The 15,618-nt window shown below is 50.4% G+C and overlaps 1 protein-coding gene across 6 annotated transcripts in view; it reads right to left on the reverse strand.

Annotated features, from left to right (window-relative positions):
- Positions 1-15,618, reverse strand: part of LOC143296708 (E3 ubiquitin-protein ligase UBR2-like) — a 185,529-nt gene that overhangs the window by 49,659 nt on the left and 120,252 nt on the right. For all 6 annotated transcript variants that reach the window (XR_013057156.1, XM_076608759.1, XM_076608757.1 and 3 more), the window contains 2 exons: positions 15,104-15,253; positions 239-379 (listed from right to left, as the gene is read on the reverse strand). Coding sequence is in view for 5 of the 6 variants with exons in the window: in XM_076608759.1 (XP_076464874.1) it covers positions 239-379; positions 15,104-15,253 (291 nt within the window). In the remaining variant the exon portion in view is untranslated. The remainder of the gene's footprint in view (positions 1-238; positions 380-15,103; positions 15,254-15,618) is intronic.

The raw sequence follows: 15,618 nt of genomic DNA on the forward strand, positions 1-15,618 counted from the left end.
TGATCTCACAAGTCTCTGCTGCCAATGAACAAACATATAAAGCAGGATTCAAAAACAAACTGACAAGGAATCATTTGGCAGAAAAGTGGAACCACAGGTGCCAGAAACAAATCTGTGGTCAGCTATATTCAGTCCTCTGAACTCTGCGGATCATTCAGATACCACACACACACACACAAACACACAAACAATATTCACAAACACGAACGACAAACACATCACACACCCCCTCTCGTACCTCTGCCAACACTCATGGTGCATGCAGTGACCACAGGAGGAGGTGTGAGTGCCGTTGAACAGGTCAGCAGACATCAGCAGTGGGTCGTACTGCTCCCCATTCGTCAGGTGCTTGTCCCGGTTCTGGGACAGCACTGTCGACCTGAAACATTCAGCACTCATTAATAACAACAATAACAATAATAATGATGATAATCATCATCATCATAAGATAAGATAAGATAAGATAAGAATAACTTTATTATCTCCAACTGGAGAAATTTGGTCAGGTGCATTATCACAACATAGACAAGTAAACAATATGGAGACCATAACTGTAAAAGCCAACAACAGCCCCTACAAATATTAAGAAGATAACAAATGTAAAAAAAAAAATATCACATACATCGTTTCATACATACATCCACACACAATGCAGGTAATAACTAGTATTCTTAATGTAAAAACAGAAAGAATTAAGAAACATTATTTGAATATAATTATAAACATAGCCTACTATACTGCACATTGATTATAATAGACAGATAAGATAAGAATAAAGATGAATTGCGGAAAACCACAACCAGATAATCAGCACACACCCGCACCCCCCCCACACACACACGCGGATAACTTGATTAAACAAGAGTAATAAACATATGTTCTCAAATAAAAGCATTTCACATATTCGCTTTTAAAAACATTGCAAATAATTATTACACAAATATATTTAGAATATGAACGTTAGCATTAGACATATTCCACTGTACATTCATCTTGCATATTGCACATTATTCTTCCTACATATTGCACATTCATTATAACCAATTGTCACGTTTTAAGCTCAGTAAAACACACACACACACACACACACACACACACACACACACACACACCACAATTAGAACAAGGTACAGCCTATCATGCACGGACTTTCACACGTCTCACATGAGAGTGCGCGCGCGCACACACACACACACACAGAGCTGGATTTCAACTTAAAAGTTCTGTAGCGTCGTCCTGATGGCAATAGCTCATAATACTTTGCTAAAATATGGGTGTCGTCAGTTGCTATCTGCCTGCTTTTTTTAACCACTCGACTTTCATACAGCTCTTGCATATTAGCTTGTTTCACTCCCACAATTTTACTGCATACACTCATGACATCGTTCAAAACACGCTTACTCCTCACTCCCAAACTTCCATACCAGCACATAAATGAAACTGTGAGCACGGACTCGATACAACATCGATAATAACTTTGAAGAATATTTGAATTTATACCAACATTTCTAAGCTTCTGTAAACAAAAAATTCTAGATTGACATTTCTTATGAATGGAATCAACATTTCTGTCAAAAGTCAGCTTATTGTCTAAGATGGTCCCTAAATATCTATATTCATTGACCCTCTCCACTGTTTGACCATCAATAACTGTTACAATTAAGAAAATGAATGCAAGGAAAGAATTATCATGACGTGCGTGGTTAGCAAAGTCTTGGTACGATGACGTAGGGCTGATAGGAAAACACGTCATTGAAAGGTCATTGCTATAGGAACCGCATCATAAAACGGCGTTGAGTCGATCAGCGATTTCAATGAGCGAACGACGCTTCAGCCCAGACAGCAGGGAAAAACGGTTTCTTCACCGCTCGCAGCGAAGTCCAGAATATTTCAAGTCATCAACCGAGTGACTGATAATTCTACCTGCCAGAAGGAAAGGCTTATGGGCGCGTGGGTATGGACAGGGCAGAAAATTTGAAGGAAGTTCGATTCGTGGAATGCGGGGCCGGGGTGCAGTCAAGAGTTTGTTAATTGGAAAGTTCTAGGTTAGAACACGAGTGTGTGTTGAAGTTTAGTACCCAGTGTTAGATTAGAAGAAAAGGGACAGTAATATTGAGTGTTCGTATGAGATTTTCATCGATGGAAAATTGATGTCCAATAGAAAAGAGAACCTTGGAACAAACCTGTGAGTTGGAAGCTAGTTCGTATATTGTTTTTTTTTCATTTGAGAATTAAAACTTTGTCTTCGTTTGAACTTTAAGAACTGGTGTACTTATGGTTACTGTGGATGAAGCGTCTGACACTTAAAAATCAACGAACCTGGAAGATTTGTTATTACATTGCTACATCTGCCTGTCAGCTTTGTTGAGTAGTGTGTTAATAGCTTATCTTCCCATTATTCAAGTTACTCTACGTAACAATAACAAGGTTAGCTACAGGCAAGGGGTCTTTCCGAAAATCTATTAACATTTCTTTTGTTTTCAATACGTTGAGATCCAGATAGTTTTTCTCATAAGGAACAGAACTTTTAAATTTCACTGAAATAAATAGCATCAGAGTTGGACAGATCTTCAATTGCTGAATCATCAGAATATTTTATGACAGGAGTTTCCTCCGTGCCTCTGCAGTAGGAGGAGTTTGTATTATACTCCATGTTTGGTGTTTACATATACTTACCATGTCAAACTGATGCAAACTAGGCCTATGGTTTGCTCTGTTTGGCCAAATTTCATGCGGCTAACAGTGAAAAGACGCCCCTCTTAGTCTGGCCCGCTCTTAGCCAATCAAACGCCTCTAACAGATATAAGCGCTGAATCATTCCGTGGCCATGAACGAAAATGCCCAATGAGAACCACGGCGGAGACACGGGGACGGACGGGCGGGCATTCGAGTTTGACATGGTAAGTATATGTAAACACCAAACATGGAGTATAATACAAACTCCTCCTTTTGGTGTCATATACTGTACCATGTCAAACTGATGCAGAATTTAAAGCAAATGGAGGAGGGCAACGCCTACTGGTTCGTATGGGGAGCCCTTGAAACTGAGACGGCAGTGTTAGCCGCGACAAAGGAAATCCCCTTGGAACCGTCAGCCCTGGTCATACGGAAATCCCAGAGGTAGAAGTTGATGAAGGGATTCTCAGACCGCCAGACATGCTGCAGTGGTACCGAGTGCTGGAAAGCAGCCGAAGTAGCTATGGCCCGCACTTCGTGTGTTCTGGGATTAAGACAACTGATATCCTTGTGTGCATGAGAGTAGGCTCTACGAATGACTTGGGAAACCCAGCGGGAAATGGTGCCTGCAGCGATATCTTTCTTGTAATTCTCACTGAGGGAGATGAGAAGGCGCCTCTGAGAAGAACGCCTATGGCGAGACCTATCCCAATAGTATTTGAGGCACCGAACGGGGCAGAGATGCCTATCTTCATCATCTTGGGCAAGAATATCAGACAAAGGTCTGACCCTCAGAGAGGGGGAAGGGACCTCGGGGTCTTGGTTCTTAGCCAGAAACTCTGGAAGGAAACGAAGAGTGATGGAACCATCTCTGTGGAATGCTAGATCTTGTGGCATACCACTAAGACCATGAATCTCACTTCTATGACGGCCCGTGGCCAGCAACAGAAGGAAAGTGGTCTTGAGAGTGAGCAGGTCAAAAGGAATAGTCCCCAATGGCTCAAAGGGCTGTTTTCGAATGAAATCCAGCACCAGGAACAAGTCCCAGAGGGGCACTCTTCTGGGATTCCTAGCTTCCTTCAGAGAGGCGCCCCTAGCCACCTCTCTGAGCAGGAAATCAGCTTCAAAAGCGGGACCACCTAGCTGTTTGATAGTGGTACAAATGGCAGACCTGTACCCTCTCACAGAACTCAAGTTTGGGTTTGTAGAGTTAGTTCTGTCCGAATCGTCGTTATTCTGAGTTACGAGTCTGTCATCCATTTCAACTTCAATTGCTAGTTCATTTTAAGTTGTCCAACTTGAAGCACCTACTAAACCATAAACCGGATGTTGATATCTTTCGAATGAGAACACTGTTGGCTTGGCCTAAATAACACCCTACTGCCAACAATTTACGTAATCAACAAGGCTATAGGATACTGCTACTTGTGCTAGAACCAGAAGGCTGCCAACGCAATGAGAGGTATGTGTGTTTTTCTCTTGTTCCTCGCCATGCTAGCTTTTCAAGACTTCCACCGAGTTGACACCAACACCGGTGGTGTAATGCTTTTTCTTCGATCTTTTAAGAAAGCTTTCAAGTCCTACCCAACTCAAACATCGACTCAGATGCCCTCTAAAACAACGTTTCTCCTACTCCTTATACTGGCTGGTGACATATCTCCAAACCCAGGACCTAGACCCCTCAAATACCCATGCGGAGTGTGTGCAAAGGCATGCAAGTTTGACCCCAAGGCCCCTAGCGTCTGCTGTGACTCCTGTGACACCTGGTATCATCAGCATTGTATGCGTATGCCGGATGCAGTCTTTGGAGCCCTGAATAACGTGAGCTGGGAGTGCTGTAAATGCGGCCTACCAAACTTTGCATCCACCCTCTTTGACACATCAACGTTTGAAATATCAAATCACTTCGACCCCCTCTCACCATCAAGTGATTCTAGTCTCAGCTTTACGACACCAAATGCAACGTCCTCCCCAAGAAATACTGCTCGTCAAAGACCCTCGAGCTCCTCATCTCAGAAATCCTCTGCTACCACCCACACTACCATGAGGAAAGATTTACCAGTGAGAGTAGTGGTTGCTAACTTTCAATCGGCCCGTGGGAAGAAACATCTAATAGAAGGGCTAGTAGACTGGTATTCCCCTGACATCATCATAGGCACAGAGTCCTGGCTTGACAGTTCCATCAAATCAAGCGAAATGTTTCCAACTGACTTTGTAGCCTATAGACGAGACAGACCAGAAAATCCTCATGGAGGCGTATTTATATTAGTCTCATCTAAACTTCAAAGCTGCCAACCTGAAAAACTCCAAATCAAAACCACCAAAGAGATGATCTGGGTAGAAATCTCCATCAAAGGAGCAAAAAAACTGTATGTCTGTGCATATTATAGACCTCAATCTGACAACAAATCTGGCCTCTTCACTGACTTGGAAACTTGTCTCCAGAAACTGCCTGCCGATGGACACATCTGGATTGGAGGAGACTTTAATCTAGATGACATCAACTGGAAAGCTGGATTGGTACCCAAGTACGCACAAGATGGCAAAATATGCAAAGAACTCCTCCAAGTAGCGGCTGACGCGCATCTAGAACAGATGATCCATGAACCAACTAGAATAACTCAGGACACTGCTACCACCCCTGACATTTTCTTAACAAACAACAGTACCCTAATCAACAATGCAAGAGTCGTGCCAGGAGTGTCAGATCATGAAGCAATCTTCATCGAGTCATCTCTCCGACCATACTACACGAAACATCCCTCCAGAATAGTACCAAATTTCCAAAAAGCAGACTTCAACATAATAAAAGAAAAATTGTCTGACGCCCAAGACTCCTTCATCGAGACATCAGCCACGCTTAGCGTTTGCGAACTTTGGGAAAGGTTTAAAACCATAATCCACTCCCTCGTGAAGGAACACATCCCCTCAAAAACTGTCCGAAACAAATCCAGCCATAAACCCTGGATTACCCCCCACATCAAGTCAATGAAAAGAAAACTCGCTCGGAAATTTAGAAAGAGCAAAACCTCATCTGACCCCTCAGTAAGACGACAGTACCTACAGATGAAGGGCAAAGTACAGCGGGAACAACGTCATGCATACTGGACTTACATCAACAACATCATTGATCCTCCCAAAAGCGATGATGAGCAGTTGAAAGGGAGCAACCAAAAGCGATTCTGGAATTACATCAAATCTCTCAGACGTGACAGTACAGGGGTATCTCCACTTCGAGACCAAGGAAGATTATTTGCATCCCCAAAAGAAAAGGCCAACATTCTAAACCACCAGTACAAGTCAGTCTTCACGAGAGAAAAAAGCAGCAAAATCCCAACACCATCGGGAGTGTCCTTCCCTGCAATGGCCGAGATCACGATCGACAAGGAAGGGGTACGCAAATTGCTGAAGAACATCAACCCATATAAAGCAGCAGGACCTGATGAGATTCCAGCAAAAGTGTTGAAAGAGTGCGCAGATGAGATCGCGCCCCTGCTCTCTATTATCTTCACCAAATCACTGGCAGATGGATGTGTACCAGACGACTGGAAAATGGCGAACGTGACAGCAGTTTTCAAAAAGGGCAATCGTAACTCTGCTGCTAACTACAGACCGGTCTCCCTCACCAGCATATGCTGTAAGATGCAAGAACACATCCTAGCAAGCAACATCATGCGCCATCTGACCCAACATGAAATACTTGACAACGCACAACATGGGTTTAGAGCCAGAAGGAGTTGCGAAACTCAACTGCTAACATTGTTCCAAGACATCGCCAAAAACCAGGACAACAGACAGCAGACCGACATGGTAATCCTGGACTTCTCCAAAGCCTTTGACAAGGTCCCCCACAAACGCCTCCTCCGTAAGCTAGACCATTATGGTATACGAGGATCGACGTTAGACTGGATCAAGGCATACCTTTCTGACCGCACCCAAATCGTCGTAGTTGACGGCGAAAAATCTGAGCCAGCACCTGTCATCAGCGGAGTCCCACAGGGGACAGTTCTAGGCCCCATCCTATTTCTGATTTACATCAACGATCTGCCTCAGAACATCAAGGCCAATATTAGATTGTTCGCTGATGACTGTATAGTCTACTCCACCATCAAGACAATCCAAGACTGTAAAATGCTCCAACGAGACCTCAACACCCTGTCTGACTGGGAACAGCGTTGGGGAATGGAATTCCACCCAGAAAAATGTAATGTCCTTACCTGTACAACATCAAGGAACCCCATCAGCTACAACTACAAATTAAAAGGACACACCCTCGAGCATGTTGACAGCGCAAAATATCTCGGCGTCGACATAAGAAATGATCTAAACTGGAAAGAACATGTTACAAGAGTCACCAACAAAGCCAATAGCATGGTAGGCTTCCTAAAAAGGAATCTAAAAACATCCAATAAAACCACCAAAGCCAATGCCTACCAAACTCTTGTACGCCCGCACCTGGAGTATTGTTCATCAGTCTGGAGCCCGTACAAAGAAGGTCAAAAGAACAAGATTGAAATGGTGCAAAGAAGAGCAGCACGTTATGTACACAGTGACTACGGGCGGACCAGCAGCGTAACACACATGCTGCAAGAACTAAGATGGGAATCCCTCGAATCACGGCGGAACAGACAAAGGCTGACCCTGATGTATAAAATGGTCAACGGCATTGTAGACATCCCTCCAGACAAATTTCTCAAGAAAGGATCCGGCAGAACAAGATCAAATCATCGACACAAATTTGTCCATCTTAGCTCCTCCTCTGACCCTTATAAATACAGTTTTTTCCCATCAACCATCCCCGTCTGGAACTCCCTGCCTGCAACAGCAGCAGAGGCTCCCTCCTTGGCAGCTTTCAAGAGGGAGCTGAACAAGATCACAGTTTAGTCCCCCCCCTTTTTTTTTTCTTTTTTTTTTTCCCCCCCGGAGGGACGCTGCGAGTGACGGTGGGTGAGAGTATGTATACATGCTCTTTCTCATTGTCACCCCCTCCGGAGGAAAAGATAGGTCTAATTAGGTTTTAGTTAGGTATTTACGCCTCTGCGCACACAGGTCATTAATAGTCAGTAATGACGGCTGACCTTCCAATTTGAAGATTTGAAGAACTAGCAGACAGGTTGAGAACCGAGGAGCAGTGAGCCAGAAAGTTGGCCAGCTGCATGCTCGTAGGGTTAGTAGGGGGAATGTTCTGAGCTGTACACCAACTCAGCCATTTCTTCCAGCGAAAGTCATACAAGGTCTCTGTTCCCTCCCTCCTGGCTTTGGAGACTATGGAGAGGAGGTCGGAGGAGGCACCCCCCTTGGTCAGCGCGGCCGACACAGAGGCTGACCGAGGGGTGGAAGACTTCAATGGTGATGCTGACAGTTCCGCCCGCACAGCAGCCACGCGTGCAGGTGGAGCATTTGAGGATTGGAGTGAGGAATGCCCGAACGAGGCTGCCTCAGCAGATGAGGTTTGGTTTCCAGTTCCAGTGGTGGAACATGTGTCAGGGACTGAAGGACCGGAAACCAGGGCTGGGCTGGCCATTTCGGCGCAATGAGGATCAGCTGCGGGCGTTCCAACCTGGCTTTCCGTATCACCTTGGACAGGATTGGAAAGGGAAAGAAACGCGTAGGCAATCAGACTGCTCCAGTCTAGAGAGAGAGCATCCACTGCCTATGCTTCTGGGTCGGCGACCGGAGAGACGTAAGTGGGAAGTCTCTTGCTGAACCTTTTCGCAAACAGGTCCACCATCGGCCGGAACCACTGTTCCCACACTCCTTGCAGGGTGTCCTTGTCCAGGGTCCACTCTGTGTGTATGACACTCTTGGACCTGCTGAGAGCATCTGCCAAAATGTTGTCTTTCCCTGCTATGTGTCTCGCTGAAAGTACAATGCCCTTGCTGTGGCACCAACGGAGGAGAGCCTCGGTCCGCAGAGAGAGGTCTGCCGAGTGCGCTCCCCCCCCTTTGTTCACGTAACATGCGACTGTTGTATTGTCCGTGAACAAGCGAATGGTCTTGCCGTTGGCCTCCGCCATGAAGTGCTGGAGAGCCCTGCGAACTGCCTCCAGTTCCAGAACATTGATGTGGCATAGGCGCTCCTCCGGGGACCAAGTCCCTGCTGCATGAAGTGAGTCCATGTGGGCTCCCCAGCCCAGGGAGGAGGCGTCTGTGAATAGTGCCACCTGAAGAGTAGGTGGGGCTATGGGCACCCCCTGTGTCAGAAGAGGGGTGGTTAACCACTCTGATGTCACCTCGAGGAACCACTCGCCCAGACATATCCGGGTATCCCATGGCTGAGTGCTCTGGGACCACCGTAGCCTGAGTGCCCTCTGAAGAGGGCGCTTGAGAACCCTGCCCAGAGGGATGAGAGGTGCCATGGACTCCATCATGCCCAGGAGGGAAGAAAGTGTCCGCGCTGTTGCTTGGGAGGAATGGCGCAAGTGGTTGAGGAGGCCTGCCAGACGGTCCCACCGATCTGGCGTCGGAGAGACTATCATAGACCGCGTGTCGAATCTCATCCCTAAGAAGTCGAAGGACTGGCTCGGGGACAGATCGCATTTCTCCTGGTTCGTGATGAAGCCCAGTTGGGAGCACAGGTCTAGAAGTCTGGCTGTATGACTCTGGCACAGAGCCTGTGACTGGGCTAGAATAAGCCAGTCCTCCAGGTACACACAGAGCCGAATGGACTCCGACCGGACGATTGACACCAATTCCCGCACCACCTTGGTAAACAGGAAAGGGGCAAGGGACAGACCAAATGGGAGGACAGAGAACTGGAACACTCTGTCCCTCCACACGAACCTCAGGTACCGGCAGGATGCCAGGTGGATGAGGATATGGAAATAAGCATCTTTCAGATCGATGGACGTCGCCCAATCTGCATGGTCTCCCGAATCTGTGCCTGTGTGTCCATCTTGAATTTCATCTTGGGGAGGAATCTGTTGAGGGGGGACAAGTCCAGGACTGGTCTCCACCCTCCGGAGACCTTTGGAATCACGAACAACCGGCCGTAAAAACCGGGGCCCGGGTCCGAGAGTTGAGATATCGCCCCTATGAGGAGTAGGTGCGATATCTCTTTCTCTAAGACGCTCTCCTGCTCCATCGAGCTGGGCACATAAGGAGGAGGAGTGGATCTTAGAGGGGGGCAGTCCCCCACCCAAGGGAGCATGTACCCTGACTCTAGCACCGAAACAATCCAGTCGTTGAGTCCCAGAGCACGCCACTGATGAGCGTGCCGGGACAAGTTTCCTACTTGGTTGAAACGCGTAGGCAATCAGACTGCTCCAGGCACTTGCAGTGTTGGTCAGGTAATTAGAGCAACACACCCAAAGACGCATCCTTGAAGTGGATGACACTCGACTGTGTGTCGGCTATGGACCAGCCGCCGTGGCGAAGTGGTTAGCGTCGCGTCGCGGACTGACGGCTGGGAGGACGCGGGTTCGAATCCCAGCGGAGGTGGGTTTTTCGGCCCGTGGCCGGCTCCTACCCAGAGTTGAGTGTGCTGTGGGCTTAAATGGGGAGACTGGGACCACACAGTCGAGTGTCATCCACTTCAAGGATGCGTCTTTGGGTGTGTTGCTCTAATTACCTGACCAACACTGCAAGTGCCTGTATCTCTCGGGCCTGGTTAACGCCGGGATATCATTATGACAGGAAGCGTAGAGTACAGCCTTGTCATGCAGTCCCAAACCAAAATGGACCTCCATAGCAACACTGTCATCATCACCGTCATCCTCCTCCTCCTTCATCGTCATCAATATAAACAAAATAGTCTCAAAGTCTGTGGCCTTTCATGCCCTGCTCTCATGGTGACCTCAGTTTCGATACCCCTCCACTTCCGTGCTTGGGGTGAGTCCTGTCAATGTCGTCAGTGTCGGCAGATTCATGGGGGGCTGTTGTTTGAGGGACGTGGTGGCGGTCTTCACTCTGGGAGGGACGCTCACTCAGTCTGGCTCCGCGACTAAGCCATTATTGTCGTTAGTAGGGGGCTTAGTAGGTGGTGTCCTAAGTACGTTAAAACAGAAAAGGCACCACTGAACACCACCGAAGTGACTCAGCAGCAGTGCAGGGTCTCTTCTGGTGTGTGGCCTCCTGGCGACCTAACATCGATGGTTCCCTGTGGACTGCCGACGCTGGAACTGCGAAGGACGAACCCGGGTGTGGCCGTGTATGGGGGAATCTAAATGAGCGGCGTGGGAGTAATGCCACTGAAACGGTGCAGATAATGGGGCAGCAAAAAAAAAAAAAAAAAAAAAAAGTTTCCTACTTGGAGGGGCTGAACGACTGGCGGTGCTGAATCGGGGCCCAGTCATTGGGGGTGCTGCCTTCTGGCCTTGGGCATGGCCGGACGGCTTGGACGGCCATGAGGTGGTTTGTTCCTCTGCCGCTGATTCTGAGCACGCCGCTTTGACTTAGGAGGCGAGGTATATGGAGGAGCCCTGGTGGCGGGTCTCTTCAATGGCATAGAACCCTGGCGCCCCTGGGAGGAGTGGGCTAAATATGAGGCCACCTCCCTGTTTGTCTCTGCCCTGTGGCTGACAAAATGCGGCGCATACTGGCCGAAGAGGGAGTGCTGCTGTGCTGGGATGGACCGCAGGGCAGCCCTCTCCTCTACTGGAATGTTAGAGAGGTGGAGAACAGCATCCCGCCGCGCTAGCACAGTATTGAAGTGAAGGCTGGTAGCTGCGTCTGCAGCTGCCATGAGACCAGACGCTACTCGATTGCCAAAAGTGTTTAACCTCGGGTCTGAGAAGAGGCCAGGCAGGCCAGAGGAAGGAGACTCCGTGTCCTGCTGAACTGGACGTCGTTCCCACAGCTCATTGGCTCTGTGGAGGAACGCGTCAAAGAAGGTATAAGCCGTGGAAACCTCGAGGAGGCAGCGGCGGGCCAGTTTGTCCCACTCTGCAAATGTCTTAAAGGGAAGAGTAGCTGAGGTGGGGAAGGTGGTGCGCTGTGAGACCAACATCCTGTCCTGCGCGGAGGGCTCTGCTTCCCTGTAGGCAGGGTGGTCCTGTGTGTACCAGGACCACACTCCTCCCTTGGAGGGATCTTTAAGGAACCTGCCTGGGGCAAAAGCGCCCGGGGCAGAGAGGGACTCCATGCCTGGAGGAGGGATGGAAGCAGCACCCCTGACGGTGCGGGCTGGCTTATTAAGCCACTCCTGAGCCATTTCTGGCACTCTGAGTCGCCTTGTGGTTCTCGAGTTAGAGTCACCTGACCGTAGGAGGGTTAAGGGTGACAAAGTTGCCTGAGGGACTGATTCAGCATGCGTGACCCTATTGGGGAGGGTCAGTTCGAGCTCGGCAAAGTCCGAGTTTGGTTCAGGCTGGTCCCTAGGGAGGCGTGGGCTCCATCTGTCGCACTGGGATGGGGGCGAAGAGTGCTTATCCGCTTGTTCGTCCTCATCCGAAGACAGGGGCTGTCCCTCTTGTTCACAGTCCATCCCCTGCTGGGTGCCATCCCAAGTGGATGTACCCACGGGGGCGTCCTGTGGGCTGTGGTCAGCCCAGCGGGATGAGCTGGGGCGATCCCGAGCAGGGACCCTGGTCTCCTCTGTTATGTCCTTGACACCTGAAGAGGGTGGGGAGTGTGTGGACCGTAGGTCCAACCATGCTTGGGATGGTGGGTGCCACACCTTCTCAGAGAGAGCGTCCCTGGACGCCAGAGGGACCCACGAGTGCTGTGAGGGGACAAACACCCACTCATCTCCTTTTAGGACCGAGGGCTGGGTAGGTGGGAACGGCAGGCTCCCACGGGCTGAGCGGGGCCCCTCAGCTGCCGTCGGTCCTGAAAAGGAAGCCGTAGTGACCATGGAGGTCACCTGCGTGCTGACAGAGGACCGATTCGAGGCTGTAGTGTTAATACTGGTCAAGGAGCTTGACCTGCCCGACGAGGAGTCAATCCCTCTTGTCGGGGCTGTGTGTGTCACTCTGTGGTCTGTGCTGGGTTGGGTCCGGTGGGGAGCGGACCAGGGGTTAGTCCCTGGTCCTCCCGGGAACCCAGCATGCACCATAGGTGCACCCCAGTACGGGTAGAATGGGGGATACCACCCGTGGGCACCAGCCATCCCGTGACCCCAGCCCCAAGGGTCACTGGCGCCTTGACCTCGCTGAAGGGAAAAACCTGGCCAAGTCGGAGGGAGGTCAGGTCCGACTTGGGTGTCAGACAGGCCGAAAGGCCGGCGGTCTGACTGCCCGGAACCGCCTGACACGCGCGGGACTCCCCCAGCAGGGGAGACCGGCCGGATAGCGGGAAGACCTGCAGAGCAGGTTGCCACGCGCCCCGAATCCCCTCCCGTGGGGAGACTGGGGTGGCTTGGCCCGGGGTGGGCAAAGTGGAGGTCCCCCCCAGGACCAAATGTTTTTCTCCCCCAGAAGGAGGTGGGGGAGGGGGGTCGGCCGAGAAGGGAGGAGGGGGAACAGCACTGGGGCCCCTGAGGGCCGTCTCCGTGTGGGGACCCGGGTAACGGCGGGGGGCGGCCTCCCCTTGGGAGTCCGCACCCAGCCGCGAGTTCCCACCACCAAGAGAGGACGTGCTACTCCCCCCTCCACCTGCCTCGCGCTGGGACACCTCAGGAGGCGACGCTCGTATCCCTTTCCCCCCGGTCCCCTTCATGACCGTTTTATCGGGACGAGCGTCCCCTCCGCGATCTGCGTCTGCAGACGCATCGCCGCGGTCCCTATCGGGAGAAATCATGAGCTCCGGGCCTGGGAGAGTCTCTTGCCGAGTATCTCTCCCAGCATCATGATTCCTGCCTTCGTAGGATGGCATACGAGGCATGGTACCGCGCGTAAGCACCCAGCGAACAATTCGATCCCCAACAGAGAAAGGAAAGACAGGATCGACTCAGAGGTAGAAAAATACGAAGGAATCGAGGGGGCCGAGTCGAAACGAGTACACAGAATGTAAGAACAATATACATGCAAGCCGCATACAACAAAATAAGGCCAAATGAAAATGCTTAATAGCCAAAAAAAGCGTTAGACGAGACAGAGCGAAAACCTGACAAGATGGCGTGGAGAGCCTTGGCCAAAGGAATGATTCAGCGCTTATAGCTGTTAGAGGCATTTGATTGGCTAAGAGCAGGCCAGACTAAGAGGGGCGTCTTTTCACTGTTAGCCGCGCGAAATTTGGCCAAACAGAGCAAACCATAGGCCTAGTTTGCATCAGTTTGACATGGTACAGTATATGACACCAAACATTTGTGTACAGTGTAAAAAGAACAGGGGACAGCACATCATCATCATCATCATCATCATCATGTACATTTGCGTCGCACCCTTCTCAAAAAGATAAGGGCTCTTTACATGAAAGAAATAAAGTTTAAAATTACATGAACCACTCATGACCACTCTCTATCTCTTACACACACACACACAAACACACACACACACACAAACACACAGAGCCAGGCATGATGTACATCTGAACAAAGGCAGCCAGCAGCATGGTGCGTGAGGTGTTGGTGACTGACTCTCTCTCACACACACACACACACCCCACCCCACACACACTCACCAATCCCCCTGCCACCCCCCCCCCCACTCCACCTGAACCCTCCCCACCCCCACACACATAGCCAGGCATGATGTACATCTGAACAAAGGCAGCCAGCAGCATGGTGCGTGAGGTGTTGGTGACTGACTCTCTCTCACACACACACACACACCCCACCCCACACACACTCACCAATCCCCCTGCCACCCCCACCCACCCCACTCCACCCGAACCCTCCCCACCCCCACACACAGAGCCAGGCATGACGTACATCTGAACAAAGGCAGCCAGCAGCATGGTGCGTGAGGTGTTGGTGACTGACTCTCTCTCACACACACACACACACCCCACCCCACACACACTCACCAATCCCCCTGCCACCCCCCCCCCCCCCACTCCACCTGAACCCTCCCCACCCCCACACACAGAGCCAGGCATGACGTACATCTGAACAAAGGCAGCCAGCAGCATGGTGCGTGAGGTGTTGGTGACTGACTCTCTCTCACACACACACACACACCCCACCCCACACACACTCACCAATCCCCCTGCCACCCCCACCCACCCCACTCCACCTGAACCCTCCCCACCCTCACACACAGAGCCAGGCATGATGTACATCTGAACAAAGGCAGCCAGCAGCATGGTGCGTGAGGTGTTGGTGACTGACTCTCTCTCACACACACACACACACCCCACCCCACACACACTCACCAATCCCCCCCCCCCCCACCTGCCCCACTTCACCCGAACCCTCCCCACCCCCACACACAGAGCCAGGCATGACGTACATCTGAACAAAGGCAGCCAGCAGCATGGTGCATGAGGTGTTGGTGACTGACTCTCTCTCTCACACACACACTAACACCCCCACCCCCCACACGCACTCACCATCCCCCCCATGCCCCCTCCCAGCCCCCAACACACATACACAGCCAGGCATGACGTACATCTGAACGAATGCAGCCAGCAGCATGGTGCGTGAGGTGTTGGTGACTGACTCCTCCTCCTGACACAGGATGCAGGTCACCGTCAGCACCGTGCTCACCTTGCTCTCACTCTGTCCAGGGCCCAGCGCCACCGAGTCTGGTGACGCCTCACTGCCAACACACACATACATATATATTCATATATATATATATTCATATTAAAAATTGCGGAGTGATGGCCTAGAGGTAACGCGTTTGCCTAGAAAGCGAGAGAATCTGAGCACGCTGGTTTGAATTACAGCTCAGCCGCTGATATTTTCTCCTCCTCCACTAGACCTCGAGTGGTGGTCTGGACGCTAGTCATTCGAATGAGATGATAAACCAAGGTCCCGTGTGAAGCATGCACTTAGCGCACGTAAAAGAACCCAAGGCAACAAAATGGTTGTTCCTGGCAAAATTCTGAAGAAAAATCCACTTTGATAGGAAAAACAAATGAAACTGCACACAGGGAAAAATCCATCCCAACGGGGACAAAG

Source organism: Babylonia areolata, chromosome 21, assembly GCF_041734735.1.
Source record: "Babylonia areolata isolate BAREFJ2019XMU chromosome 21, ASM4173473v1, whole genome shotgun sequence".
NCBI classification, from domain to species: Eukaryota; Metazoa; Mollusca; class Gastropoda; order Neogastropoda; family Buccinidae; genus Babylonia; species Babylonia areolata.